This window comes from Carettochelys insculpta, chromosome 5 (genome assembly GCF_033958435.1).
Source record: "Carettochelys insculpta isolate YL-2023 chromosome 5, ASM3395843v1, whole genome shotgun sequence".
Classification (NCBI taxonomy): Eukaryota; Metazoa; Chordata; order Testudines; family Carettochelyidae; genus Carettochelys; species Carettochelys insculpta.
This window is the reverse complement of record NC_134141.1, coordinates 77,924,205-77,951,786: the sequence shown is the minus strand read 5'-3', so window position 1 is coordinate 77,951,786 and position 27,582 is coordinate 77,924,205. Positions and strand designations below refer to the sequence as shown.

The window sequence follows — 27,582 nt, the reverse complement described above, 5'->3', positions numbered from 1 at the left end:
GTTCAAGAAGTTGGTTTACCTTGTCCATTCTCAGGGTTTGCCCCAAGCTGGTTTAACACTGGTGTATTTGCCCTGACTTTAGTTGAACGCCTGAGCCCTGTCTTCCATACTGAAAGGGAGAGTAAAGTTTTCCCCCTTCAGAAAGTTAATTCATGCTGTTCTATTGTCACATTTCTTCATGGGCTTTTGCCCTGTCAAATAATAAAGCACCAGATTTCATGGTGTACTTGAGTTGATATGTATTTAGTAGTACTAAAGGGCTTGGAAGGTATCACTCTTCAGCAAATGCACATTGCATCAATGATATTACAGAATGGTAAGTTCTATTAAAACTGCGAAGGTACTGCTCTTGGGTTTGTTCAAACTTGGAGCAAAATTAAACAAGTTCTGTGAAAGGAAAGAGCTCTCAGATTAAGGGTCCTTTGCTCAGAATGTATGAGTGCTAGTGTTTAAGTTGTCCAAGTGCAGCCAATGGACTTGCTCAGGAGCTTTTAGTCAAGCAATCTGTGTCTGATTCGAGAATGCTTGCTCTTTCAGAAACATGAAAGAGTGACCTAGATAAACTGGAGGATTGGGCCCAAAGAAGTCTGAGTTTCAACAAGGACATGTGCAAAGTCCTGCAGTTGAGATGGAAGAATCCCAAGCACTGTTACAGGCTAGAGACCGATGAGTTAAGTAGCAGTGTGCAGAAAAGGACCTGGGGCTTACAGTCAGAAGCTGGATATGAATCAGCAGTGTGCCCTTGTAGCTGAAAAACCAAAGGATAGGGTCAGGTGCATTAGAAGCATTTCTGGCAGATCTAAAAAAGTTATTTCCCCTCTATTCAGCATTGGTGAGCCCACATCTGGAGCACTGCATCTAGTTCTGGTACCACCACTATGGAAAAGAGGTGGATGCATGAGAGTGGGTCCAGCAGAGGGCAATGAAAAATGATTTAGGGGGCTGGAGCATATGATCTATAAGGACAGGCTGAGGGATTCGTGCTTAGTTTGCAGAAGAGAAGAGTGAGGGGTGATTTGACAGCAGCCTTCAACTTCCTGAAGTGGAGGCTCTAAAGAGGATGGGGAAAGGCTGTTATCGGAAGTGACGGATAGCAGAACAAGGAGCAATGGTCTGAAGTTACAGAAGGAGAATTCTGGGTTGGATATTAGGAAAATCTATTTCACCAGGAGGGTGGTGAAGCACTGGAATGCTTTTATCTGGAGGTGTTGGAATCTCCATCCTTAGAGGTTTTTAAGTCCCAGCTTGACAAAGTCCTGGATGGGATGATTTAGTTAGGGTTGATTCTGCTTTAGGCAGGGGCCTGGACTAGATGACCTCATGATATCCCTTCCAGACCTCAGATTCTATGAAAAAGTTGGAACTTAACTCAAGATGTGGGCAGTGTTTTGGGAGATGATTGAGAGAAGATGCATGACTCTTCCTTAGGCCATTTATTTTTGCTCAAACATTAATGTATGAAACCATGATTGTGACTAATACAAATCAATTTATTACAAAATAGTAAATATTTCCCACTGAGAACCTGCCATTAGTTAGCTGAAGTTTTTTTTTTTTTTTTTCCAAACACGAAGAATCCCACACCATGAAGATGACAAGCAGTTCCTAAAGCTCTGGCAAGTGCTATCTTCCTTTATAGTGAATCAGCAAGATCATCATCAGTCCATTCCTCCTACAATGAATGGGAAGAGAATTAAGTTTATTATAATCATACACTGAAGATGTTACTGTAAAGACTCCAGATTAAAGAATAATTGTGACACCTTCCACCACATGGAGTATTGATCTGCTGTCCAAATAGACTAGATGGCTTAGATTGTCAATAACTAAGTAGAAATAAGTACTTGTAAAAAGGATTACAGGCTTTAAAAAACGTACCATCCTTTAAAGAGTGAACTATACCCACAGAAAATGGTGTAAAAAATCAGGTCTTGTCACGGTACTAGTTTTACATTCCCCTTGGAGGTTGTTTGTATACGTCATAAGTAAATAGTACCATCGCTAGAAACTTAAGGGAAGAAAGAAGTTACTCACCTGTGTAGTAACGATGGTTCTTCGAGATGTGTCCCCGTGGGTGCTCCACAGTAGGTGTCGGGCTCGCCCCGGCGCCACAGCTTGGAAATTCTTCAGCAGTCTCCGTCGGGTCGCGCATGCGCCGATGCGCGTCGGCTCTTCACGTGCTTACGGTCACGTGCGCGATCCGGTCCCCGCCAGTTCCTGATCAACCGCTCCGGACGTCTCTGAAAAACACAAACAGAGCTCCGAAGTGGGGAGGAACGGGTGGGTAGTGGAGCACCCACAGGGACACATCTTGAAGAACCATCGTTACTACACAGGTGAGTAACTTCTCTTTCTTCTTCAAGTGGTCCCCGTGGGTGCTCCACAGTAGGTGACTACCCAGCAGTAACCCCCCCCAAAAAAGGAGGTGGGTACCCGATTTATGCGCAGCTTGCCCTTGAAAGGACTGCTGTCGACAGGCGTGTATCCTCATCAAGCATCCTGTGCATGGCGTAGTGCTTGGCGAAGGTGTCATAGGAAGACCACGTTGCCGCTCTGCAGATGTCTCTCAGTGCGATTCCCTTGAAGAAGGCGGTCGATGCCGCCATCGCCTTAGTGGAGTGGGCCCTGGGCAGAACTGGCAGAGGAGTCTCGCGAAGCTCGTAACAGTCTTATGCATGACACAATGTGATTTGAAATCCTCTGCGAAGATAGTGCTTCCCCTTTTGACCTGGATGCAATGGACACCAGGAGTCTGTCCTTTTTCCAGAAAGGCTTAGTTCTATCGATGTAGAAGGCCAGTGCCCTTCTTACGTCCAGTAAGTGCAACCATGCCTCTTTGCTCGAGTTGCGAGGCTTAGGATAGAACGAGGGCAATACGATTGGTTCGCTGATACGAAAATCTGAAGAGACCTTTAGAGCGAAGGCTGGGTGCAAACGTAAGACCACCGCCTCCTTTGAGAATATCGTGCAGGGTGGTGTGGACATTATGGCTGCAAGCTCGCTCACCCTGCGAGCTGACGTTGATTGCCAGGAGGAAGGTCGTTTTAAATGGTAAGTAGTCGAAGGGGAACCATAGCCAATGGTTCAAAGGGCGGTCCCGAGAGCGTGTGTAGAACTAAGTCTAAACTCCATGACGGTGGTATTGGTTTCCGAAGGGGCTACAGATTTACCAACCCCTTTAGGAAGCATGAGACAACAGGATGGGCAAATATGGCTGATCCATCCTCTTCATGCCGAAAAGCTTATATAGCCGCCAGATGAACCTTTATAGAGGATAGAGAGAGTCCCTTTTGTTTGAGTTGTAGCAGGTAGTCCAGAATCATAGGTATAGTGGCGTCCTGGGGTGTCAGTTGCCTGGAAGAGCACGAATCGGAAAAACACGACCATTTGTGTTGATAAGTCTTTCTGGTGGAAGTCCTCCGACTACATTCAAGGACTTGCTGCACTCCGAGCATGTAGTCTCTAGGGCGCCGAGCCATGGATTAACCATGCTTGTAGCCGGAGTCTTTGCGGGTGCAGGTGCAGTATTGACCCCTGAGCCTGTGTGAGAATGTCTGGCACTGTTGGTAGGGGAAACGGCCAATGCTGTGCCATGCGTAGAAGCAATGGGAACCATTGTTGCCGGTCCCAGGTCGGGACTATGAGTATCATGCGTGCTCCCTCCCTTTTGGCTTTCTCCAAGACCTTGTGTATGAGTGTTGTGGGAGGGAACGCATAAAGTAGAGGACCCTTCCATGGGATCATGAAGGCGTCCCCCAAAGACCCCTGTCCCATGCCCGCTCTGGAGCAGTATCGGGGACATTTCTTGTTGTTGCAAGTGGCGAACAAGTCGATTTGGGGAAAACCCCATCTGCAGAACACTTGGTGAAGCATGTCTGAATGGATCTGCCACTCGTGTGGGCGCAAAGTGTCTGCTGAGCTGGTCCACCTTGACCTTGTGGACACCCGGTCAGTATGAAGCTTTTATGGTTATATTGTTGGCAATGCACCAGTTCCCCAGTCAGACCGCCTCCGCACAGAGTGTACGAGACCTGCCGCCCCCCCACCCCCCCCGCCAGTTTATATAAAACATGGTGGTGGTGGTGTTGTCGGTATTTACGCCGACTACTTTTCCGCGCAGATAATTCCGAAAATGCCTGCATGCATTGAACACTGCTCTGAGTTCTAATATGTTTATATGCAGTGTCTTCTCTGCGGGGGACCATAAACCTTGAGTGGTTTTGTTGTCCATGTGTGCCCCCCATCCCATGTGGGAGGCATCTGTTGTAATGAAAACAGTGATTTGTGGTTGGCGGAAGGGCACCCCTGTTAGTAGATTCTTGGGGTCTGCCCACCATGCTAGTGACCTTCGTGCCTCCGTTGTGAGTGACACCATCTTGTGAACGGTATGGATTGATGGTTTGTATACGGTTGCCAACCAATGCTGCAATCCTTGCATGTGCAGCCTGGCGTTTTGTACCACAGACGTGGTGGTCACCATATGTCCCAGTAGGTGTAAGCACGTTAGGACTGAGACAGTGGGACTGTATGTTATTAGTTGTACTAGAGACTCGATGGCGCGAAAACGGGCATCGGGCAAATATACCCTTGACATGACAGAGTCTATCCAAGCCCCTATAAATTCTATATTTTGCGTGGGGTCGGTCTTTGACTTTGAGAAGTTGATGATGAGGCCCAGTGAGGTAAATGTGTTTGTGGTGATGTGTATTATCTGTAATACCTCTGCCTGGGAAGCTCCCTTTAGCAGGCAATCGTCCAGGTACGGGAAGATGAAAATGCCCTGTCTGTGCAGGTATGCTGACACGACCTCTAGGGTCTTGGTGAAGACTCTGGGCACTGAAGAGAGGCCGAATGGAAGGACTCTGTACTGAAAATGATCTGTGCCGACAATAAACCAGAGGAAGCGCCTGTGCGCTGGATGAATTGCGATATGAAAATACGCATCCTGTAAGTCGAGGGCTGCAAACCAATCTCCGTCATCTAGTGCCGTGATTATTGAAGCCATCATAGTCATCTTGAAGTGCTGTTTGCGTAGATATTGGCTGAGTGCCCGTAGATCCAAAATGGGCCTCCACCCTCCTGTCGTCTTCTCTGTCAGGAAGTACCTGGAGTAGAAACCTTTGCCTTGAAATTGCTCCGGTACTCTCTCCACTGCCCCTATGAATAGGAGGTGGGGTCCACCTCCCGCCTTAATTCCGGTAGGCGAGAAGGGTCTCTGAGAAGGGGTGTGGTGGGAGGATTTGGTGGAGGTAATGATTGGAAGGGGATCGTGTATCTCGTGTTTACAATCTCCAATACCCACTAGTCCGAAGTGATGCTTTTCCATTGTGAGTAGAACAGCTTGAGTCGGTGATGGAACATGTACTGAGATTGGCACTGAGATACAGTCTTGGTTTCGCGACCCTCGACATACGTCAAACCTGCTGTCTTATATTTTGCCCTGAGGAGGCGTTGCCTTGTTGAGGTTGATGTCTAGGGGCCTTGTAATGTGGTTGTTGATGACATCCCTGATCGTACCCCCGTGGAAAGTGGGTACGTTGCGGTTGGTAACCATAACAGCATTGTTGAGGATAAAACTTTCCTTCTGTATGGTGGGGTGTATATCCCCAAAGTCCAAAGTGTCACTCCAGAATCTTTGCTAGAGTGTAAGACTGAGTCAGTTGATTGGGCAAATAATTTCATTTTGTCAAAGGGAAGGTCTGCTATTTTTACTTGTAGCTCCTTGGGAATGCCGGAGGTGTGAAGCCATGACTCCCTCCGCATTACAACCGCCGTGGCTACAGCACGGGCCTCTGTGTCCGCTACATCTAATGCAATCTGGACGCCTGCTCGAGAAGCCGCATTGCCTTCTTGTACAATTGCCTTAAGGATCAGCCTCTTATCCTCTGGGAGGAAGTCCATGAGGGCGGTAAGTTTGGAGTAGTTGTCGAAATTGTGGTTCGACAAATGGGCAGCATAGTTAGCCATGCGAAGCAACAGGGTAGATGATGAGTAGGCCTTTCTACCGAGGAGATCCAGTTTCTTTATGTCCTTGTCCAGTCCCCCGGATTTGCACTGGCACGTTTTGGATCTATGTTGAGAGGATTCTACTACTAGCGAATTTGGCTGTGGATGACTAAACAAGAATTCCATACCTTTAGCAGGTACGAAATACTTTGTCTGCCCTTTTGTTGGTAGGAGGAGCGGAGGCTGGAGTCTGCCATATGTTAGTGGCTGCCTCCATAATTGCATCATCCAATGGTATAGCTATTTTAGAAGAGGACGGGGGCCTGAGGTTTTTAAGAAGCTTGTGGTGCTTCTCCTGCACCTCCGCCACCTGAATGTCCTGAGATTGAGCTACCCTTTTGAACAGCTCCTGGAATTGTTTTAGGTCATCTGGGGGGAAATGTCCCCAGGAACCACTGCTTCGTCTGGAGAGGATGAGGAGGCATCACTGTGGCATCTCTCCTCCAGTTCCTCAGGATCCTGGCTGTATTGATAGGGTTGCCCTTTTGAAGCTTCGAGGTGAGGCTCAAAATCTTTTGATCCAGCCTCTGATTGGGAAACTTGGAGTGTTCCCCCAGGTGGAAGCTGTGCACTGTGGCATTGAGGAGGAGTTGACGGAGATCTATGATGAGATGCAGACCTCCTATGTTGATGTCCCGTATAATGGTGGTGGTCATAGCAACAGGGACAGGGGCCCGGTGATGGGGACCTGGACCACGACCCAAAGATGTAAGGGTGATGCGGAGAATGCCATGACCATCGAGATGACACCGACGTATGGGGAGAGCCTCTGTGAGAATACTCACAGGGGTCTCTGCTAGATGATGGTGAGAAGCGTGCAACTTCATGCGATGGGCATTGGAGAAAAGGAGATGGACCTCTGTGGCAAGCTGAAGGTGTTGCTGCTCGTCGAATCTCCGGTGGGGATCGCGGCAATAATGGCAGCGCAATTACCTCAGGGGAAGGACTGCAGTGCCGGGTCTTTGCTTTAGCTTTCGCTCTTTCAGGCATCACTGGTGGTCTTGTCGGTGCCAGAGGGCTCGGCACCGTAGCAGGTGCCGTGCTAGGTTCTGCTGCCCCCGGTGCCATCGTTCCCGGTGCCACTCGGGGTGCTTCGCTCGGCCCCGTAGGGCTTCGTGCCGAGTGTTACTCTGGTGCCGTCGGAGCCGAAACGTTCAGTGCCGCAGTAGCCGGTGCCGGTCTGTCCAGTGCCTGCACGGCCCTCGGTGCCATTTTCTTAGGAACCGTAGGCCCCTGCGCGGGTACACGCACTGCGGCTTTCTCAGCAGAAGAAGCCAGCATGCCCGGGCCCTTTATTTCGCTCGTCCCGCTCCCAGAGGTAATGGGCAGGGATCGAGCTGGAGAAGCTTTTCTCTTCTTCTGCACAGAGGAGGTCAAAGAGGCAGCCTTCCTCTTGTGCAATCCTGAAGAGCCCTCCCTATGGGGCTTCTCTGATGAGGCAGGTTGAAGTGCTTTGTCAAAGAGCAGCATCTTTAACCTCATCTCTCTATCTTTCCTAGCTCTATTCGTTAATTTGGAACAATGGGAGCACTTCTGGGGAACATGGGTCTCCCCTAGGCACCGGATGCATCTGCTGTGGCCATCCGAAGCAGGCATGGCCTCCCCGCAAGATTCACACTTCTTAAAACCGGGGGATGACATTGTTAGAATTTAACTCTGAGTCCTTAAGTGCTAACAGCACACTTAACAGTCTATTTGCCAAACAATAGCAACAGTTGGCCTTTGAAGGCTTGACAAAACTAGCGGGCCCGCCCGGAGGCAGCCGCTCTGATCCTTAAAACAGTCTTGTACTTCTAAAACGAACTATAAACAGGGTAAACTAATAATATAATAACTATATAACTGCTAACTATTAATATTATAGCTATTAACACGAATAAAATGAGTTTCTGTCTCGGGTGTTGGAGCCGGAGAGGATTCCATCTGCAGCCGTTGGCGGTTGAGAAGGAACTGGCGGGGACCGGATCGCACACGTGACCGTAAGCACGTGAAGAGCTGACGCACATCAGCGCATGCGCGACCCGACGGAGACTGCTGAAGAATTTCCGAGCTGCAGCGCCAGGGCGAGCCCGACACCTACTGTGGAGCACCCACAGGGACCACTGGAAGAAGAATAGTTACTTACCCCATAGTAACTAGGTCTCATTGGTATCGTCATCCACATGTGGTATGCATACCCCTAAAGTCAGACTATTTTGGCTAACAGAGTCAACTAGGGCCACCCTTGTACTCTGGATAGCCTCTTTCCCCCAGGGACACGAAGGGAAGAGTATACTCAACTTTCCCCTCTGCTCCTTTACCAATTAAGAATCCAGTTTCTATGGGACTTTATCTATACCTATAGAATCTTTTTGGACAACACCTTTAAGAATAAAAGGTAGAACTGTACACTGATCCGCTTGTAGCTGCTCTGCAAGTTTTGAAATCGTTATGCTTTCTTGGAAAAGTTACATAAGATTCCAGAGCCCAGGCGGCATGGGTACTGAGCTCTGTGAAGGGACCTAATCTACTAGCTAACCCAGAGCATAGCACAAAACTAAAATGCCCACTCAATCTTTGGGTGGATGGTGCCTGTCCAAAATCTACAAAGAGCATATGATGCTCTTAAAAAGATTTTATTCTGTGCAAGTAACGAGAGACCGACCTCACTACCATCAAGAATGTTTGGCTTCCATGTGGTTGGAACACAATGGCAGTGTCTACACTAACCAAAAACTTCGAAACAGACATGCAAATGGCCATTTCGAAGTTTACTAATGAAGCGCTGAAATACATATTCAGCGCCTCATTAGCATGCGGGCGGCCGCGGCACTTTGAAATCGATGTGGCTCGCCACAGCACAGCTCATCCAGACGGGGCTCCTTTTCGAAAGGACCCCGCCTACTTCGAAGTCCCCTTATTCCTATCTGCTCGTAGGAATAAGGGGACTTCGAAGTAGGCGGGGTCCTTTTGAAAAGGAGCCCCATCTGGATGAGCCGCGTCAATTTCGAAGTGCTGCGGCCGCCCACATGCTAATGAGGCACTGAATATGTATTTCAGCGCTTCATTAGTAAACTTCAAAATGGCCATTTCGAAGCTTTTGGCTAGTGTAGACAGAGCCAATATGGAGAAAAGTTGCAGATGCAATATCAAACTTAAATGAAAATGAGATTTTTTCCTAAAGGCTGGCATGTAAACTAAGGAATAGGGAGTGGCTCTTGAATCTTTTGGTGCATAGAGCTTCATCAATTCTTGCATTAAAGAGGTCACAAGTTTCAGACAAGAAGTCTTCAATTGTCTGAGATTCCTTAAGGTTTCCTGGAGACTGTAGCAATGGAGGAGGCCACATATAAAATGGCACCTGCAGTCATAACGATGTAAAAGCTACCAGTTGCCCCTCAGATTTAATAAGCTTCATTTCATCCTTGTGGTGAGGGGATTTTCCAATATATTTCAATAAATTTGTCCATCTCCTCTGACAGGAGTCCCTGGTAATTTACAATGCACAAATGTCTGCTTGAGTAATTCTTCCTCCTACATATATCTCTGGAAAGTTATTTTTGGGATCCTGCTGTCTGTGCTTTTCGAGCACCGTGACCTACCATGGATTTGGGAGGTGGCACATGTAAAGATATTCAAATTCATCTAAAAAGAACTTGCTAGCATCCCCCTGGGGTTTTTCAAAGGAGTCATCCAGTGCAGCAGCATGGCCTCAGACACTGCTGACCAAAAATACCCCAGCCTATGTACACAATGCATTTGTACACACCAGTAGTGGAATACATATGGACAAGTCAGCCTTGTGGCTATCATTATTCTGGGTACATTTTAATTTAAACAACAAAGGTGAGCCTGATCCACTACAGAAGAATAGCAAGTGATATACTAAATCACAAAACAGAATGTTTATCTAAAGGTGAACTATCAAGTGGTAGTTACAGCATAGCAACAAACATATGGTTCAGACAAGAGAATCAAAATGATTCCTCTCTGGTAGTAATTGTCCTTGCTTTCTTGAAAATATTGTTTGAAATGAAAGTACAGTGCAAAACAGTGAGGTAGACTGTTGGGCAATCTGTCTCATCTTTACTTATAGAAACATTAACATGAAAAACAGACACGATACCAAAGCTTAATTAGGTTTTGACAAATGTAACATTATGGAATATTTACAAATATATATATTTTGCAGATTAGTGCAGGAAAAAAGTGGGTATAGCCCCACTAAAGACATTTGAGAGAGACCTTCGATACGTGGGTACTCTCAGCAAGGGTCAGGCACCTCTAAGGTACCTTACTAAACCACTAAAATCATTCACCTTTGAAAAGCAATTAACTAGTGAGGGGTGGAACAGATCCCTGCAGCCACCCCTCTTAGACTAAGCACAACTTTAAACTTAGATCAGAGATTTCTCATTATCACAGACCTTCTCCTATAACTCATGATGGAAACAAGCTAGATCAGGAGCCATGTTTTCATGGTGACTGTAAAAACATCAAGATATGAAAAACTGATTTTTAAACTGCTAAGTTTGTGCATTGTTAAATATTTGTTCATTATGCTTTAAAAATAACACATTCTTGTTAGTGATTACTAGATGAAAATATGAACAATGCCTCTGCAACACAGATACTAACCTCCTCCACTTTTGACTTCTTTATAATATATTCATCATCGTCATAGCCCTTCCTCTTCTTTCTAATTCCCCAAAGAAAAACAGAAGATGTTTAGACATTTGAGAGAAAAATTCAGCTTAAATACTAGCTTTTTTCTTCCTTATCCTTGGCATTTTTAAGTTGGATCTCGGTTATACGCATTGCTTGAGTACAAAAACGCAAGTTTCACTAATTTGGGAATTTCTTGCCACTTCACTTGTCTACCTAAAAGCAAAGTCGTATCTTACATAGTATAGTTTTACAATTCTATCTTCATAATTAGAAAAAAAGGTACATAGTTTACAGAGGATTTCTCAAAAAAAAAATCTCTAAAGCCTTAAACAGATCATCAATCTGTCAATCTCATACTGTTAAGTAGGTGTCAACTTTTTTCAGACAGGTAAACTTTCATATCTGGCACTCTATCATCTGGAACCCTCAAATGACCAGCAGTTTTAACCATAAGTAAATATTAGTTACATCTTCCATGAGTACAGTCTAGTGAAAGTAAATACAAAGAAATGCAGTAGTCCCTCAGGTTATGCGAGGATTGTGTTCCCATGTACCCTCACATAATTTAAATTTTGCATAAGTACAGGGGTGGGGGGCGCGCTGAGGCAACATGGCACCAAGCTTTCTCCCCCAACAGAACACACATTCTGCAGCCAAGGAAGTAGCAGGAGCACCTGGAGCCCCTTTTGAAAATTAAGTCCTGGGGTTGGGCAAGGGGAGCAGTTGGGGGACAGTTTAAGCCTAGTGATGGGTTGAGGCAGGGGTGGGGTGGTAGAGCTGAGCTGGGGCCACGGGGCACTGGGCTGGGGGAAGCAGGATTTTGAGCTGCACTTAACTTGTGTTAATACAAAATCACGCATTTCAAGAGATTACTGTACAGCAAATATAGTGTAAGTTTACAGTGTGTAATACTGCTACTGTTGGAAATAAACACTTTTTTTTTATATCTAATCTTGTTTTTCTTTAGTGTTATGCACTGCTAGGTATGCCTCTCTATTATCCAGAAAGCTGAACATCCTGTGACCACCCCATCCCAGGTCTGCCAGATATGAAAGAGTCTACTGTAATCTGCTTCAGATCCTGTGGTTATAGTCAGCAGCCAGAGCCAGGAACGAGCCCTGAAGTCCAAGCTACTACTTTAGCAACTGTTATTGATACTATTTTGAACATTAAACATTTTGACAAACAAGATACGCAGTCTAATTAGACCAATTTTCATCTGAATATATTGTACAATGGAAGGAAAATTAACATTTTATAAAAGCTAATGTGGCTGCAGAAAGTGACAGTTGAAGCTGGCAGCGTAGGAAAGCAGAATGTCAAAACTCCTTAAACGTGTCAAAATTCTACTTACAAGTTTGTATTAAGAGCAAGTTCTGAGCTGTGACACTTCTCTAACTTCTGCTTTATTGCAGCAACTTCCTCAGGTCGTGGTGGTTCATACTTTTTTATGAGATTTTTCATGCCTACAGGAGATAACACCACAAGTTTTCAAAGTAATGAATTAAGGAGTAGTTAAATTCTCACAACATTCTTGTAAGTTATCCCTAAAGTCACCAGCCATGATTAGAACTTAAAAGCCCTGACACACAGCCCTTTGTCCAATAGGCTTTATAAACTTTCTTCAGTATAAAAAGCATAACATATGATTCAAAATAAATTCCTATTTTGGAGAAAAAAAAAAACTTAGCCAAATCACACATTTTATAAAGAATTTCATGGCACAGTTTAAAGGCCCCTTAATGGAGGCATCTCCTCCTAACTTCATTAGATTATGAAAGCATCAATAGCGAACTTTTCAACAGGTATTAAGAAGCTGCAAGAGTACGTGTTTCGCACTACAAACCATTTTAATTAGTCTGATAAAGCTTACCAAATAAAATCCCTTTGTCAAAGCAACTACAGGTAATTTAAGACTTCCTTCAAATGGCTTCATAAACAAGATCTCAGTTTGGAAAAACCACAAAATACTCTTAAATTTTAGAAAGCACAAGATTACATGTGTAAGGGTCTTAACTGTCACTTTATATCAGAGGATTTATTTTAAGTAGTGTCAGGATCTAGTGGAAGCTCAGAGCAAACAACTACACTGAAAACTAGTTGGCATCATGATTCTGAATTTCCTGAAGGCTAAGTGATTATGTAAAGCTAGCGTTACTACGCTAGCAAGTGTTAGGAAATACTGACACCTTTTGCTTTCTGCATTGTGCATCAAGTCTTTAATGAAAATCAATCTCAACATTGTTAAAATAAACCAAATTCATCAGCTTGTTGCAAGCATAAAATAAAAACAGGAACTTTACTGGTTTTCTGTACCATTGACATATTTGCTTTTTTTTAAAAAATACAAATATACTTTGTGTATGTCCTAACCTTAAGGCAAGTTTCCCATAAAATCTGATGGCTAGCCTGAGGTCTGGGTATATGGTTTCAAGGCATTCATCTCCAGAAAATATTGGGCTTGTATTCTTTTGCTTATTTACAAAACAATGAGCTTCAAGAGTGGATTTTTTTTTTTTTAAACATTAAAAATAAGAGGAGGGAAAAATAAGTTCACGTTTGTCTTCCCTCCCATTAGAAATATCTAGCCTGGAAGACTGGTAAATTATTCTGATTAAGGCCAAGAAACTGAAGTTCAGTGACTGAGAAGTGAAGGATTTTTTAAATCCCTGAAGTCTGTGGACTGTTTTTAGTACAACTTCAATGACTCAACATTTTGGAGAAAAAACCAAGGATTTATCACCAGGGATGCTAACATTTAACCAGCAAATGGATGAGGCTTACTAGTTATGGTTAACCAGTAGGGACTGGAGCAACCCCTGCCACTTCCCATTTAACCAGTTAACTAATTTAAGAGGATTTTACATTCCTATTCAACATACGTTTATTAACGTGACAGCTTACAATATGCATCAAGGCATGCAATACATTTATTAGCATAGTTGGATTTGACACTTTTGACCTTTCTAAAATAAAAAATAGAAAAAAGCTTAATGATTTTCTAGGTTTCTTTATACATCACAAAACTTTAAAAAAGAATAATCTTTAAAAAGATTAAATCACAGGTCACCATTTCAAATTTATTTAGCTTAAAAATGTACCCTCTAGTGGCACAACGAGTAATCCACATTTCTACAAACCTAAAAAAATTGAGTAAAAGGAAAGTACTTATGTTTCTTCTAAGTTAATAGCAACCATGTCAGTATTTCACCCAAATTCACAAGTAATAGCAACAGATATCAAAAGTAGTGTTTTCGCTTTTCAAGAGCGTGGTTAATGTCTAAGACCTTGTTACAGAAAACAGAGACTCAGTGCATCATTACTAGATTCTTTTAATGTCATTGTTTAGCAAAGAAAATTGTTTCCATTTTTTTCACCTGATAGTTATTTTAAAACCCTTTTCTCCTAAGCGTGCAACAATTTAAGTAAAGAAGATTGGTATAGCTGTGCCTGAAGAAACAGTTACAAAAGCTTGTGCATAATAAACATGAACTTGCTCCAAAGCCATCTCAAATATTTAGTTTGGGGAGGGGGAAGGGGACTTGACACAGTATTTACTTACATCTCATTGTATCTAGTAGTTGGGACAGTGATGTTTTGTTTTCTTTCAGCCCAAGACATTCAGATAAATAGCTGCACAAGAGGAATAAAAACATGGATGCTAGAGTTACTATAAGAAGTGACTAATTTAAACACATTCTTCACAGTTGTCATTGTTATTAATGCAAATGACACTGCCAAGTTTTGACTGTTAGAGCTTTATTATGGTAACATGATGGAAACCCCTCCACCCATGGTAAAATATTTTCACCCTGCATAAATAGCTCAAAACCATTAGGAGACCGATTTAAAAAAATCATATTTAAAAAACCCCAAACAAAAAAAATGGCCCTTAATGTTCCAAAATAAAACATTCATAATTTCCCCAAATTGGTAGACAAGCAGCTCTGAGATCTGTTCTTTAATTTCACTGTGGTAATAACAAAAGTTTGTTTAATTCACTATTCCTTTTTCTGATAACTTATTTACCCATTCTTGAATGTAGTGTTTATACTGCATTTCTAAGCTACGTCTACACGCGAAGCCTACTTCGAAGTAGCCTATTTCAATGAATAACGTCTACACGTCCTCCACGGCTGGCAACATCGATGTTCAACATCGATGTTGCGCAGCACCACATCGAAATAGGCGCTGTGAGGGAACATCTACACGCCAAAGTAGCACACATCGAAATAGGGATGCCAGGCACAGCTGCAGACAGGGTCACAGGGCGGACTAGCGCTTCTGGGACAACAGCTAGCTGCTCCCTTAAAGGGCCCCTCCCAGACAGACACAGCCTGCACAGCACGCGGTCTGAAGAGCCATAGGCACGCAGACCTCAGGCGACGCAGTCATGGACCCCCAGCAGCAGCAGCAGCCGCCGCCGCTGCCGCTGCCACCAGAGGTCCACCCAGCCCTCCCTGCAGGAGCAGGGCTTGCCCTGATCCATGCCATGCAGGAGGCAGCTGAGCACCTCCTTGCCACACCGGAGGAGGAGCAGCCTGCAGGGGAGCAGGACTCAACCCCCAACCATGCAGCACCCCGACCCACCCCCCACCCGCCTCACACGCCACCACCTGTGGAGCTACCCCACCAGCACCGACTGGTGGGAGCAGCTGGTGCTTGAGGAGTGGGACGAAGACCACTGGCTCAGGAACTTTAGGATGAGCCAGCAGACATTTATGGAGCTGTGCCAGTGGCTCACCCCCTGCACTCAGGCACCAGGACACCGCCATGCGGTGTGCCCTCCCAGTGGAGAAACGGGTCGGCATCGCTGTCTGGAAGCTGGCTGCTCCAGACAGCTACTGATCCGTGGGACAGCAGTTTGGCGTCGGCAAGGCCACCGTCGGGGCTGTCCTCATGGAGGTAAGAGGACCCATGGGGGGGGGGGGCACGGGCAGGGCAGGGCAGGGCAGGGCCACGCACACCCTGCTCACCCCTCATTGGTGCTCTCCCATGTGCTTCCCCTGCAGGTCATGCACGCCATGAATGCCATGCTCCTCCACAGGCTCGTGAGGCTGGGGGACCCAGATGCCACCATCGCGGGCTTTGCCACACTGGGCTTCCCCAATTGCTTCGGGGCTCTGGATGGGACTCTCATCCTCATCCGCGCCCCGCAGCACAGTGGAGGGCGCTACGTAAACCGCAAGGGCTACCACTCAGTGGTTCTCCAGGCCTTGGTGGACAGCCAGGGTCATTTCCAGGACGTTTATGTGGGCTGGCCTGGCAGCACCCACGACGCCTGGGTTTTCCAGAACTCGGGCCTGTGGCGCCAGCTGGAGGCGGGGACCTACATCCCCCAGCGGGAGATCCCTGTGGGGGACACCACCGTGCCCCTCTGCATCATCACAGATGCGGCATACTCCCTCCGGCCCTGGCTCATGCACCCGTACACAGGCCATCTCTCTGCCAGCCAGGAGCGCTTCAACCAGCGCCTGAACCACGCGCACCAGGTGGTGGAGCGCTCATTTGGCCGCCTCAAAGGGCGCTGGAGATGTCTCCTGACCCGCTTGGATGCGGGACCCAACAACATCCCCCAGATTGTGGGTGCCTGCTGCGCCCTACACAATCTGGTGGAGAGCAAGGGGGAGGCCTTTTTTCAGGGCTGGGCTGTGGAGGCCAGCAGGGCCGATGTCCAGGCACCCGCTGCCCCCAGTCGCCAGGTGGACCCCGAAGGGACCCGGGTCCGGGAGGCCCTGCGGGCCCACTTCGATGAGGCCGCGGGGAGAACTCTGCCAGGCCCCCCACTGCCCCCACCCTTCCTCCATAACACTCCCTGCCCCTACACCCACACCATGGAGCACCCAACAGCACACCTCCCCCACACACTTTTCCTGGACAAATAAAAGCACGCACTTGTTGGTGAAATGAAACTGGTTTTCTCTGAACTGTTTTTTTAACTAACAACAACAAACTATTATATAAGTGAATAATAAAAAAGTTTGCATATATTATATGTACAAAAAAAAGAAAACCAGGGATTAACAAGGAAGGGGAGAACTATTTACATGGGGGGGGCAAACGGGGGGCACAAATAAATAAGTCCCAAAACTATATGGGGGGGGGGGCCCACATCCTGGGCCCCACGCCCCTATAGTCCGGTACTGGGGGTGGGCGGCCGGGAGCCCTGGCTCGGCCGCAGCCCTGTCCAGGACTGGCTGGGGGCCGGGCGGACCGGAAGATACGTCCGGCGAGTCTCAGCTGGCCCCAGGTGTCCCTTGGTGGTCCGGCGCTCGGTGGCGGGGCGACAGCGGACGGCGCGGCGACGAGCAGCACAGCAGGTGGCGCGGCAGGTGGAGCACTCAGGGCGGGCGCAGCGGCAGCCAGCGCGGCATGGGGGGCCAGGTAGTCCACGAGGTGGTTGAAGGTCTCCATGTAGGCCCCCCATGCCTCTTGGCGCCAGGCCAGCGCCCGCTCCTGGAGGTGAAGGCGGCGTTGCTCCACCCGCAGACGCTGCTCCGCGACCTCCAGCTGCCGACGATGGATGGCCAGCAGCTGGGGGTCCGTCACCGGCGTGTGGTGTTGCTGGGTCCGCCGTCTTGCCTGCCGTGGGGCTGGTCGGTCCTCCACCGAGGGGCTTGCCTGGAGCGATGGCCCCGGAGGGGTTTCCGGGACCATTGAAGCCTCGCCGGCGCTCTCCAGTCCTTCCGATGGTGCAGCTGCAGAACACAGGAGAGGGGGAAGAAGAGTAGAGACGCGTTAGTGTGGGCCCCGAGCTGTGGCCCTTGTCCCACCACCCCTGTGCTGCAGGTTCCCCATCCCCGTGCCTGGGAGATGCTGCTGTGATGGGGTTCACGGGTCCCCCTGCACTGCACCCAGTCCCCTGGCAGGAGAGACACTCACTTCACTCAGCAGGGTCTGACAGGAGAGGTTTCTTAGGCCACAGATGCCCAGTTTCTCCCAGAAGTGACAGTACAGCAGTCAGAGACAGTCCTTCCAACCCGTCCTGGGGAGAAGACCCCAAGGGGTGCCCCTCTGGGGTGTAGCTTTCCCCCTCCTCAGGCTGGCTGCCTTCCAGCTCTCCCTTCCCCTAGCCTCTACCTGCGGGGGCCCCCCCGATTCAAAGCCAGCTCGGCTCCTCCCTCCTCTTTGTTCAGGGCAGAGGTGTCACCTGCCAGTTGTAGCCCCAGGATCATCCTTTGCCCCTGGGAGCTATTCAGCTTGTTGCTCATATCTAGCCTGAGTCTCGCATTTGAACTCCCCCCACTCCATCACATGCTGCTGCAGCTGCTGCTGCGGGGTGTCCCACCCCCTCCTCCCGGGGGACCCTAGAGGTTCCGCTCCCCCCTTCCCCAGGGATGGGGCATGGCACTGTCGTGATGGGGATGGGGGGGCAGGGGCTGATGCACTCATGTGAGGGACATGGCACTGCTGTCCTTGGGGCCACGGCCATCTGGGCATGTGGAGGGCCCTGGCCACATATCTATTACCCCCGCCCCTCAACCCTGGGGGTGTACACCAGGGGGGTACATACCTGTAGGTCCACTCCCACGGTCCGGGGACACCCGGGGGGCAGACGCCTGGCTGCTGCTCCGGGATGGGAGGAGGATGTGCAGCCCCGTCTCAGCAGAGGAGTCGTCCCCTTCCTCCTCCTCCTGCGATGCCCCGGAGGTGGGCTCCAGGGGGGGCCCCCCGGGGTGCAGGGCTTACCTCTGGGGCGGACTCTGGCTCTGGGGCCTGCTGGGGCTCCTCTGCCGAGGTGTCAAGAGTGGCCGGAGGGGAGGAGGTGTGCCGGGGGCCCAGGATGTCCCTGAGCTCCCTGTAAAAGGGGCAAGTGACGGGGGTGGCCCCAGATCGGCCGGCCGCATCCCGGGCCGGGCGTAACCCTGCCGCAGCTCTTTGACTTTACTCCGGACATGGTCCGGAGTGCGGGCAGGGTGACCCCGGGTGGCCAGGCCCTCGGCCAGCCGAGCAAACGCATCCGTGTTCCGCCTTTTGCTCCCCATTACCTGGAGCACCTCCTCCTCACTCCAGAGCCCCAGCAGGTCCCAAAGCTCGGCCTCCGTCCAGGAGGGGCCCCGCTGCCACTTGACGGCCTGGCTGCCGGCCTGGCTGCCCTTGGGGGGGGTCCTCTGGGGGCGCTAGGGGGCTGCCGGGCGGCCATCGGTGCGCTGGGGGGTTCTTGGGGCTGCTGAAGAGCGTGCAGGCTGGCCGCGTGTTATTGCTGCTGCCTGCATGCTCTCTCAGCTTCCTGCACAGAAAGGGAGGGGGCGGGGACCTTTAAGGGGCCGCTCCACGCGGCCACCATTGAGCTGAGGGGCTGTAGAGAGCATCTCTCAACCCCTCAGCTGATGGCCGCCATGGAGGACCCCGCAATTTCGATGTTGTGGGACGCACAACGACTACATGGTCCCTACTTCGACGTTGAACGTCGAAGTAGGGCGCTATTCCTATCTCCTCATGGGGTTAGCGGCTTCGACGTCTCGCCGCTTAACGTTGATGTTAACATCGAAATAGCGCCCTACATGTGTAGCCGTGACAGGCGCTATTTCGAAGTTAGTGCCACTACTTCGAAGTAGCGTGCACGTGTAGACACGGCTCTAGTGTGCCAATCACAATGGTATTATTGTTAGATAATGAATAATATTGCTCTTTTACCCTTTCATCCAATATTAGCATAAAAGCCCAAAACTTAATCCATTTATGTCTGGCAAGTTAAAAAAACAGCTCAGAATGAGCACCACATGAATGATGAACCTCCTTTTTTCACTTTAGAATAATATTTTATTCCAGATGAAATGACAGTTTTGCCATAGTACCCTTCAGCTCCCTTGAGCCTACAACTAATACTTCAAAAATGGAGACAGGATTTGAAATACATGAGAGTAAAGGCATAGACTTCAGTCCACTTCCGTATCATCACTCATACCAATATTTAAGACTTCATTCCCGAGCATCTAGCTTTAATCTATGACTTGTTTTCCCTCAAACTTTCTCTAATTTACAAGTGCTCTATCTTCTGTTCAAAAAACTTAATATTCAGATAAATAACCACAATTATAGTTTACCAATTAACCTGGAATCAGTCTAGTGTACAGAAGAAAAATGTACAGCAGTTCCAGTGCTATTTGACTACAACACCACATTGCATAAGACTACATATGCAAGACTCAGGTTTTAGCATGTGGGAAATTGTTATTACCCCATTTTATAAGTGGTATAATCAAACAATAGCAGATCAGATCGAAAGACAAGTAGGATACTCCTGGAGTCAGCTAGAAGTTTTGTCCCAAGACAGAGTGAAGTTGAGGAGACTCTTGTAGATGACCTATACTCCAGTCAAAGTACAGGGTTTAAGTCAACTAAGTCATAATTACAGAGATATGGAGCAATCTTCTAATTAGATGCTGTGGAGCAAAAGGTAAGTTATTGCTCTACCACAAGAGTGATCTGGTGACATGCGAAGAATCAAGGGTAGGCAAGGGAAGGTACACTGCAATCGAATTCAGGTCCTCCTAACCCTGCCTAATATTACTATGGGCCATGAAATGGGGCTAGATCACACCTACCAACAGGAAACATTTTTTGTGCTTTTTCGGAAAACAATTTGTACATGAAACTCAAACCTATAACTACATTACTTGTCCTCTACCCATTATTCTCCTCTTACTTAAGCTCCTTTCTGTTCAAACTTAAAACAAGTTTCACTTTAAGACAGAATTCAAACATGGCGGTCTAAAGAGTGAAACTTTGGAAGTTCTGAGTGACAAAAAAAATGAGGTTATAATGAAAACCATACTGCACTATGAGCTACATGGCTACCATAGCTATTACAGTAATGTAGTCACATTCAAGGTACAAGGGCGTAAGAGGAAGAAAACTGCCACACAAGTATGCTGTATAGTCAAATTTGTTAGGCATTTCAGAAAAAAAACATAGCTAGTTTAAGAGATGTTTCACAAAAATCTTCCCACTTCTCTCATTAAAGTTTACCCCTGAAGATACAAAACTTCAGGAATCTTGAAGTTGATATGTAATATTTGGAAACTCCCCCTTTCAATTCTCTGACACACAACATGAAAATAAGGGAGAATTCTGCTAACTGGACTCCCACTGTCAGTTTAACTGGAAATTAAACAAAACAATGGCAGTACTTTAAAGCACTTAAGAAAGGTCTATGCTGCAGTAAAATACTGCAGTTGGCCCAGGTCAGATGATTCTGGCTCAGAGGTCTCCAAAATTTCAATCTCAGAGCCCCAGGCTCTAGATTATCTACACTCAAATTTTGTAGCCCCACAGCCTGAGCAACTGACACGACCAACTGCAGCTGTTGTATTGAAGTGAAGACATACCTGTAGTCACTTTTCCCTAGTCTGTTTCCAAGTAAATGGAGCAGAAATACTAGCCAGGGCAATGGTTAGAGCTCTTAAGTTTTAGCAGCTGCTGGTTAAGAAATGCTGGGTTCTGACAAGTACTTGAAACTTCAGAATCAATATGCTGTTAAAGGGTTTGATCACCTAGATGTACCCTGAACCTTTGATTCTCACTGAAGCCAGTGAGAATCAAAGGTATTCGGAACCCTTCAGGATCAGGCTGAAAGTCTGTAGTCCTCTAGGCAGGCCACAAAAGATATGGTCAGGGAAGTAAAGCCTCAAAGGAATACTAAAAACCAAACTTCTATTTCTTGGCTAGTTCAACATTCCGTATCCAACAATGAAGGAAACAGTGATACCTCACCATTTGAAACTGCTGGTTTAAAGTGCCTTGTTTCAGACGATCTACTGCCAGTCAAATATGTACAGAAGTCACTCGAATTATCCAACAGTTGCATTCCCAACACACCCTCGCAGAACTTGAATCTCACCTAAGTTGGGGGGGGGGGGGGTGGCTTTTTCCCTTGCAGAACGCACCTTCTGCCGCTGGGGAAGCAGCAGGAGCACCTGAAGCTTCTTTTGAAAGGTAAGTCCTGGGGTTAGGGTGGGAGGCAGCTGGGGAGGGTTAAGCCTGTCCATGGGTTGGCTCCACGGGAGGAGGGCAGGGGGGTGGAGTTGAGGAGGAGCCATGTGTTGGAGATTTGAATCAGGGTGAGGGTGGTGAGTCGGAGCCATGCAGAGTTGGTGAGACAGGCCGTAGGGGGGTTGAACCAGGGCTGTGCAGGCCCAGGGGGTTCAGAATTAATGTGAGCTAAGGACAACTCGAAATTGCACATTCAGGGTTTACTGTACTTAAGTATTTTCTATAAAGATATCTAGCACCTAGAACAAAATTAAACCAACCAGAAAAATTCCATCATTTAAGACATGCAAAAAAAAAAATTTTTTTTTAAATTAAAATCTACCTTTCCATATTAATTCCTGCCCTGGAAGCACTAGAGATGATGGCAGTGAGAGCTATTTGTGACGGTGTAAACAGAAGGTACGCATCTGTCAGAGCTACTCGATTGAGAAAGTCATCGGCTGTTTTCCTTATGACCTCAGGATTCTCCAGCAATGGATAACGAGTCTAGAAAAAACAAACATTCAGGCATTATTTCTGCTGTTTTAATCTTAATATTTGATCTCAGTGCAAAATTGTTTCTATTCTTCTCTATTAATATTCATGACATATGAGTCAAAAGGGCACTTTGAAAAGCAAAATCTAAAAAGGTATCTTATTCTGAAAGCTATCCTAAAATGTTTAGTGATCCCAAGTAAAGTAGAAGTGTTAATTCGAAGTGTTCCCATTTATCCACTATATATTTGTGGAAGTTTGTTCATCTGCATGTCTGTCCATGAGTCCATTTATTCAAGAACTCCTCCTAAATGGTAAGATCTGGAACCAACAAATTGATGTGCAGCTTCCTCTTATCATAACAAAGCAAGGTAAGGGTTTGGTTGTGACATGACAACTGGATGTGCCGGGAATACGACTGCTCATAAAACCATACAGAAAAGAGAATCAGGCAGATGAAGTGGGCTGGCTGTGGGTGTACCCTTCTCCCCCAGGTCTGTCCAGCTCAAAGCCTCCCATCCTGCAGGGGGCTGAATCATACAAGAACACTGCTGGCTGTTTCCCTTTGTGCAAGGGGAAGTGCATAGTTTGCTGAATTTCTCACTCTGGCTGGGAAGAACAGGGAACAGACAAACCAGGACCTGCCCCAGCTGCGGAACATGCTCTGCCCCGACTGTGCCTTCTGGAACTCCAGCAGGCAACAAGAGGGCTCTTCTCACCTGACCCAAAGTTGCTACAGTTAAAGGCCTAGGGTAGTCCCCTCTCCCCATGGCAGCTTATGTGCTGAACCCCGCATCCCCTGAGCAATATTTATATGAAGACAAAAATTGAGTTAAGAACCCAACCAATGGCAGGCAATCTTCTAGTTACAGTATAAATCTGAGATTCTGTAGGATACTTGTTATATTAGAGAATTATTAAAGATAAATGCAAGTTCAGTGTAGTCACATGAATTTCCCCACCTGCCATACGGTATACTGAATATTCTAAACAGATGATCATATACAGCTTCTCTCCTCTTCCCCACTCTAGCATTGTCCAACATGCTAGAGGGGAAAAAAGGGGGACAAAAATACAATGGTCTTTCAATTCAAGAGACACACAACTGAGTCATGCCCCCTCCACCAGCAAAACAAAGTATTAGCAGCCATATAAACAATCCATTAAAATAGGCCCATAGCAATACCCACAATATTTTGAAATGATAATATTTTACAATACCGTATCTGAAGTTAGAAGCCTACTTATTTTAAGTAATAGTAATTAATACCTTTGTTGATACCAAGGTTTTAGTTGCACCACAGTGAGAAAAACAGTAAGTAAAGTATTACCTTCAAATCAATTAAAAATCCCTCAAATGGTCTGTAAGGGTTGTGTACAATGAGATGGAAGTTCAGCTGCTGAATAAGTAGTAACTCATATTCCAAAATCTGTTCAAGAGCCTTCTCCTGTCCTGCAGGGTTTTCTCGAAGGTTACCAACGAACTGTGCACTAGATACATTAAATTCATCTACTTTACATGCTAAGAATGCACATGTTAACCTTGAAAAAGAAGCAAAATGTAATTAATTACATGACACGAATAATATCATACATTCTTGTTCAGAGTCTTTATTTCCCTTTTTTGAAAGCAAGAAATATTTTGAATAACCTAGTCCCAAATAGCAACAAAAACTTTTCAGCTTCTTTTCCTGTCTTGTTTTATTTAAAAAGCTACATGTCCCAAATTTTTAGTGTCCCAAAGCCTTCATTAGCTACTTGAGCTATGGCTATCCCCTTTGTGCTTTATGAAAATTGGCTTATGAATATGAACATGTGTAATCTGGATGTTTTATGAAAACTACATCATGTGACATGTCACTTTAAAAGTTGTAATCCTCAAGCTATACATCCTAATTGCATGTCTTTCTTGAATGTGAAATTAGAAATATTATGTGTTAACCTGTTTTACTAGAATACCTGGATTAATAACAGCCATTAGTGCTATTTTATGAACTTAATGTCTGGGTGATCAGGCCAACCACCTGTAAATAGTTTTGGTTTTTTTCCTATTAAGGCAAAATTATGGTTGCTCCTACCAAGGCATGATCACTCCCCACCAATGGTGAAATCCATTTTTGATCAGATACTATTCCACTCCACATAAGAAACCTGAACTGAGCACAAAGAATTCCTGCCTTGGGCAAAAGGGATATGAAGGGGAGAAACCAAAGAGCAGAAGGAGTGGCCAGTTGCCAGGAGACAACCCCCCCACCACCACCACCCACTTACGAGCCAAGGTGCCTGCTGACAGAATCTAAGACTGAACAGGGGGAAGGACTGGGCCCAAACTCGGAAGCTGCTTAGCTTATGAGCAAGATTAATTACAACAGCTGTTAGGGCAAGCATTTCCAGGTAACAAGTTTCTTAGTGTATTAGGATTAGTTGGCTTGTTTTGTTTATTTTCTTTTTTCACTTGCAATCACTTAAATCCTACTTTTTACACTTAATAAAACACTTGTTTATTAATCAAGCCTTGGGGGGGAATCACCACTACATCTCTTTTTTCAATGATAAAGAAAGCAAACTTATGAGGTTTCTCTGTGTACAATTCTTATACAGAATTAGATGGATTTGGGTGATAGGGGTATTCACAAGTGCTGTCAGTGGCCTCATAGATGAGCACTCCCAGAATTGAGGTGGTCTAGTGTCCGTGTTGTTTTGCTGGAGGGTTGTTACCGCAATGCTGTGCCTTGGCTGGGGGAGACCAGAGCTTTTGGCCCAGCATGCCAAAGTGATGAGGCTCCCCAAGGGGACAGGTAAGTGTGCGCAGTTGTGTGATCAGCATACTGGGTGACAAACCTCAGGGGACCCCGTGAGCCAACCCATCACATTTTGATATGACAGTATGGACAAACATTAGAAGTAAATCTCAAAGTGTTCCAATTACTCACATTATTATTCTAGGGTGATACTCCATCACTGAGTTATTGAGGTAAAAACGTTTGAAGTACATAGTAGCTGTTCCCTAAATGAAAAAAAATTAGTAAGGCCCACTTGTACTATTGTATTCAAACAGCAAAGAAATAATGTTCAACACAGAAAATGTACATATTTTAAATCCACAAGTCACATTTCAAACACCCCACTGGAGCAAGTATATCCCGTGTACTTTTCTGGCCCCACCATAAAATCTGCACCTAACCACCTACCAGGTTATTGAGACTAAATATGTTGAAAGGCAAGAAAGTAGTTTTACCTTGCTTGCTGCTCACACAAAAAGAGTCAGGTGTATAAGTAAGTATGCAGAACAAAGGCAAAGAGACAGATGGCTAGAACCACAAAAGTATCTAAGGACACTCTGGTGTTTAGAACGCTCTCCTTTGATGTGAGAGAGCTGGGTTCAAATACGTTGTCTAAAAAGATATGCCAATGAAAGAAGCCCACCCCAGAAGACTTAAAAAAGCCTGATAGTTAGGACAGTGCGGTGCTCAAAGTGGCACTTAGTGTGCCTCAGAGTCTTGTCTAGTGGTTAGGAGGCTGGGAACCAGGACTCTTGAATTCTACTCCCCCCCAGGGAGGGGTGTGGGAATCTAGTCTAGTGGTTAGAGCAAGCAGCTGGGAGCCAGGACTCTGATTCTTAGCCCTACCCCACAAGGATGCAGGAAACAAGGGTTCATAGTCCTGCTCCAAATCAGGCAGAGTGGGAATTCCAACTCAGTGGTTAGAACAGGGGTCTAGGTGGTAGAAGCAGCACTTAGCATGCTTCAGAGCCACATGCTGGGAGTGCCATCCACCACTCTGCCCACATGTCCCACCATTTGGTAAACCCAGAGCTCCTAAAGCTCAAGAGACCATCAGACCATAATTTCTGTCAAGATGGTGATGCAAAATGGATAAGACACACTGACATGACAGTAATCCCCTCCTTCCCCTTAACCCCACCTACTCCATCATGTTTCTATTAATATTTAGCTTTTCTCTGGATGCTTAGCTAAAACGTTAATTTGTAAGAATTTCAAGTTTCTCCAATTTTAGACAAGTGGACAGCAGCCATTCCAGAAAGCACCAGACCACAAGTGGTCAGTACTGTCTAGCAGCATTACCAGCACTTTCCACTGCTTACTGGGCTCTTAGAAGACATTTTGAGGTAAATAACAGCTACGTAACAGCACAAAACACAGAGCCAGGACTGATGTCTGTAAACAAACTTTATGGGATCATGGGAAACTTGGCCACATCCATGACAAATCATCTGGCTAAATAAAATCATGCCAGATTACAGATGTTGCTGGATGAAACAATTCCAGATTAGAGCTGCTCAATTCATATAACAGGGCACATAAGAGCTAGACTCACCTACACTGATTCAGGACAACATAAATTATCTTCTCTACTGGCAAAAGCACATTTACCCCAGGAAACAGTTAACACGAGCAAGAGCAGATGAAAAAGCCACCAGAGTCTCTACTGGCCTGATCCAACTCCACAAAAGTCAAAACACACACAAAAACAAAACCTTGACTTGATTGTGGGTTAGTCTAATACCTATCTCCATTATGCTAACCCCATCAGACCCTCGACAAAGAGAAAAAAGCCACCCACACCTAAAACAGAAAAGCAAAAAACTTACACTATGCCCCCTTTAAAAAGCCAATGACAGCAATGCCAAGGAGCCCCGGGCACGGAGCCGCCTGCTCTCCTGGTGACTGTAAGGGTCAAGTCCTTCGCTTACCCACAACCCAAGCACGTGAGATGGGAAAGTGCCGCCTCTACCCTACGCCCGGTGCCCCGGCGCGCGGGCAGCTCCCGAGTGCGGGCTCCGCAGCCTGCAAGGGAAAAGACGCTTCCCTACCTTCCCATTCGGCACCCCGACCGGCAACTCACCGCCACGGAGCGGGGCATGGCCGGCTTGAACACGGAGCAGAAGTCCAGCAGCTTCTTCTCATAGTATTTGCAGATCGTCAGCTCTTCCCGGGGCTCCAGCAGCAGCGAGTCGTTCTGCCGGACCTGGGGGCGGGGAAGGGACACGGGCAGCTGCACCGCGGCCCCAAGCGGGGCTGGGACCCTGCAGCAGGAGGGCGGGGCAGCGCCCCGGGCTCACCCCAAGCTCGGCGCAGCGCTCCTGCCCCTTCGCAGCCAGCGGGGAGCCGAGAGCTGCAGCCAGCTGGCCCACCCCCCACAGCGCCGAGCCCGCCTCCCCTTCCCGGGCGCCGTCTGGGCAGGGAGCGGCGGGGCCGCGCGGTACCTTTCCGCTGGCCACCGCTTTGCAGCGGAACTTGCGGTTGGCGTCGGCCCGGCAGCGGGAGAGCTCCTCCTCGCTGCGGAAGGTCCAGTGCCGCCTCTGCGTGCTGCTGTGGTACATCCCGGCCGCGGTCAGCCGCCCCAACGGCACCCGCAGCGCGCGCGTCACCCGCCCCAAGCGCCGCCCGCGAGAAAGGCCGAGCGCTTCCTAGACAAGCCCCGCCCCGAGCGCGTGCA

The 27,582-nt window shown here is 47.1% G+C and overlaps 1 protein-coding gene across 1 annotated transcript; it reads right to left on the bottom strand.

Moving 5' to 3' along the window:
* Window positions 1-1,207: 1,207 nt before the first annotated feature.
* Window positions 1,208-27,582, bottom strand: CCNH (cyclin H). The gene is made up of 9 exons (XM_074994213.1): window positions 27,350-27,582; window positions 26,989-27,111; window positions 25,056-25,129; window positions 23,454-23,664; window positions 21,971-22,134; window positions 14,216-14,286; window positions 12,008-12,119; window positions 10,624-10,684; window positions 1,208-1,672 (listed from the first exon to the last, which is right to left on the bottom strand). Exons 1-9 carry the CDS (start codon window positions 27,464-27,466, stop codon window positions 1,634-1,636), a joined length of 972 nt encoding a protein of 323 aa, XP_074850314.1. The 5' UTR covers window positions 27,467-27,582; the 3' UTR covers window positions 1,208-1,633.

Excerpts from the sequence above, each read along its gene's own strand:
- CCNH (XM_074994213.1), bottom strand. The coding sequence starts at position 27,466 with ATGTACCACAGCAGCACGCAGAGGCGGCACTGGACCTTCCGCAGCGAG. Across the intron at positions 27,112-27,349 it reads AAGCGGTGGCCAGCGGAAAG|GTCCGGCAGAACGACTCGCT; the intron begins GTACCGCGCGGC and ends CCCCGCCCCCAG. Across the intron at positions 12,120-14,215 it reads ACTACTAGATACAATGAGAT|GCATGAAAAATCTCATAAAA; the intron begins GTAAGTAAATAC and ends TATCTCCTGTAG.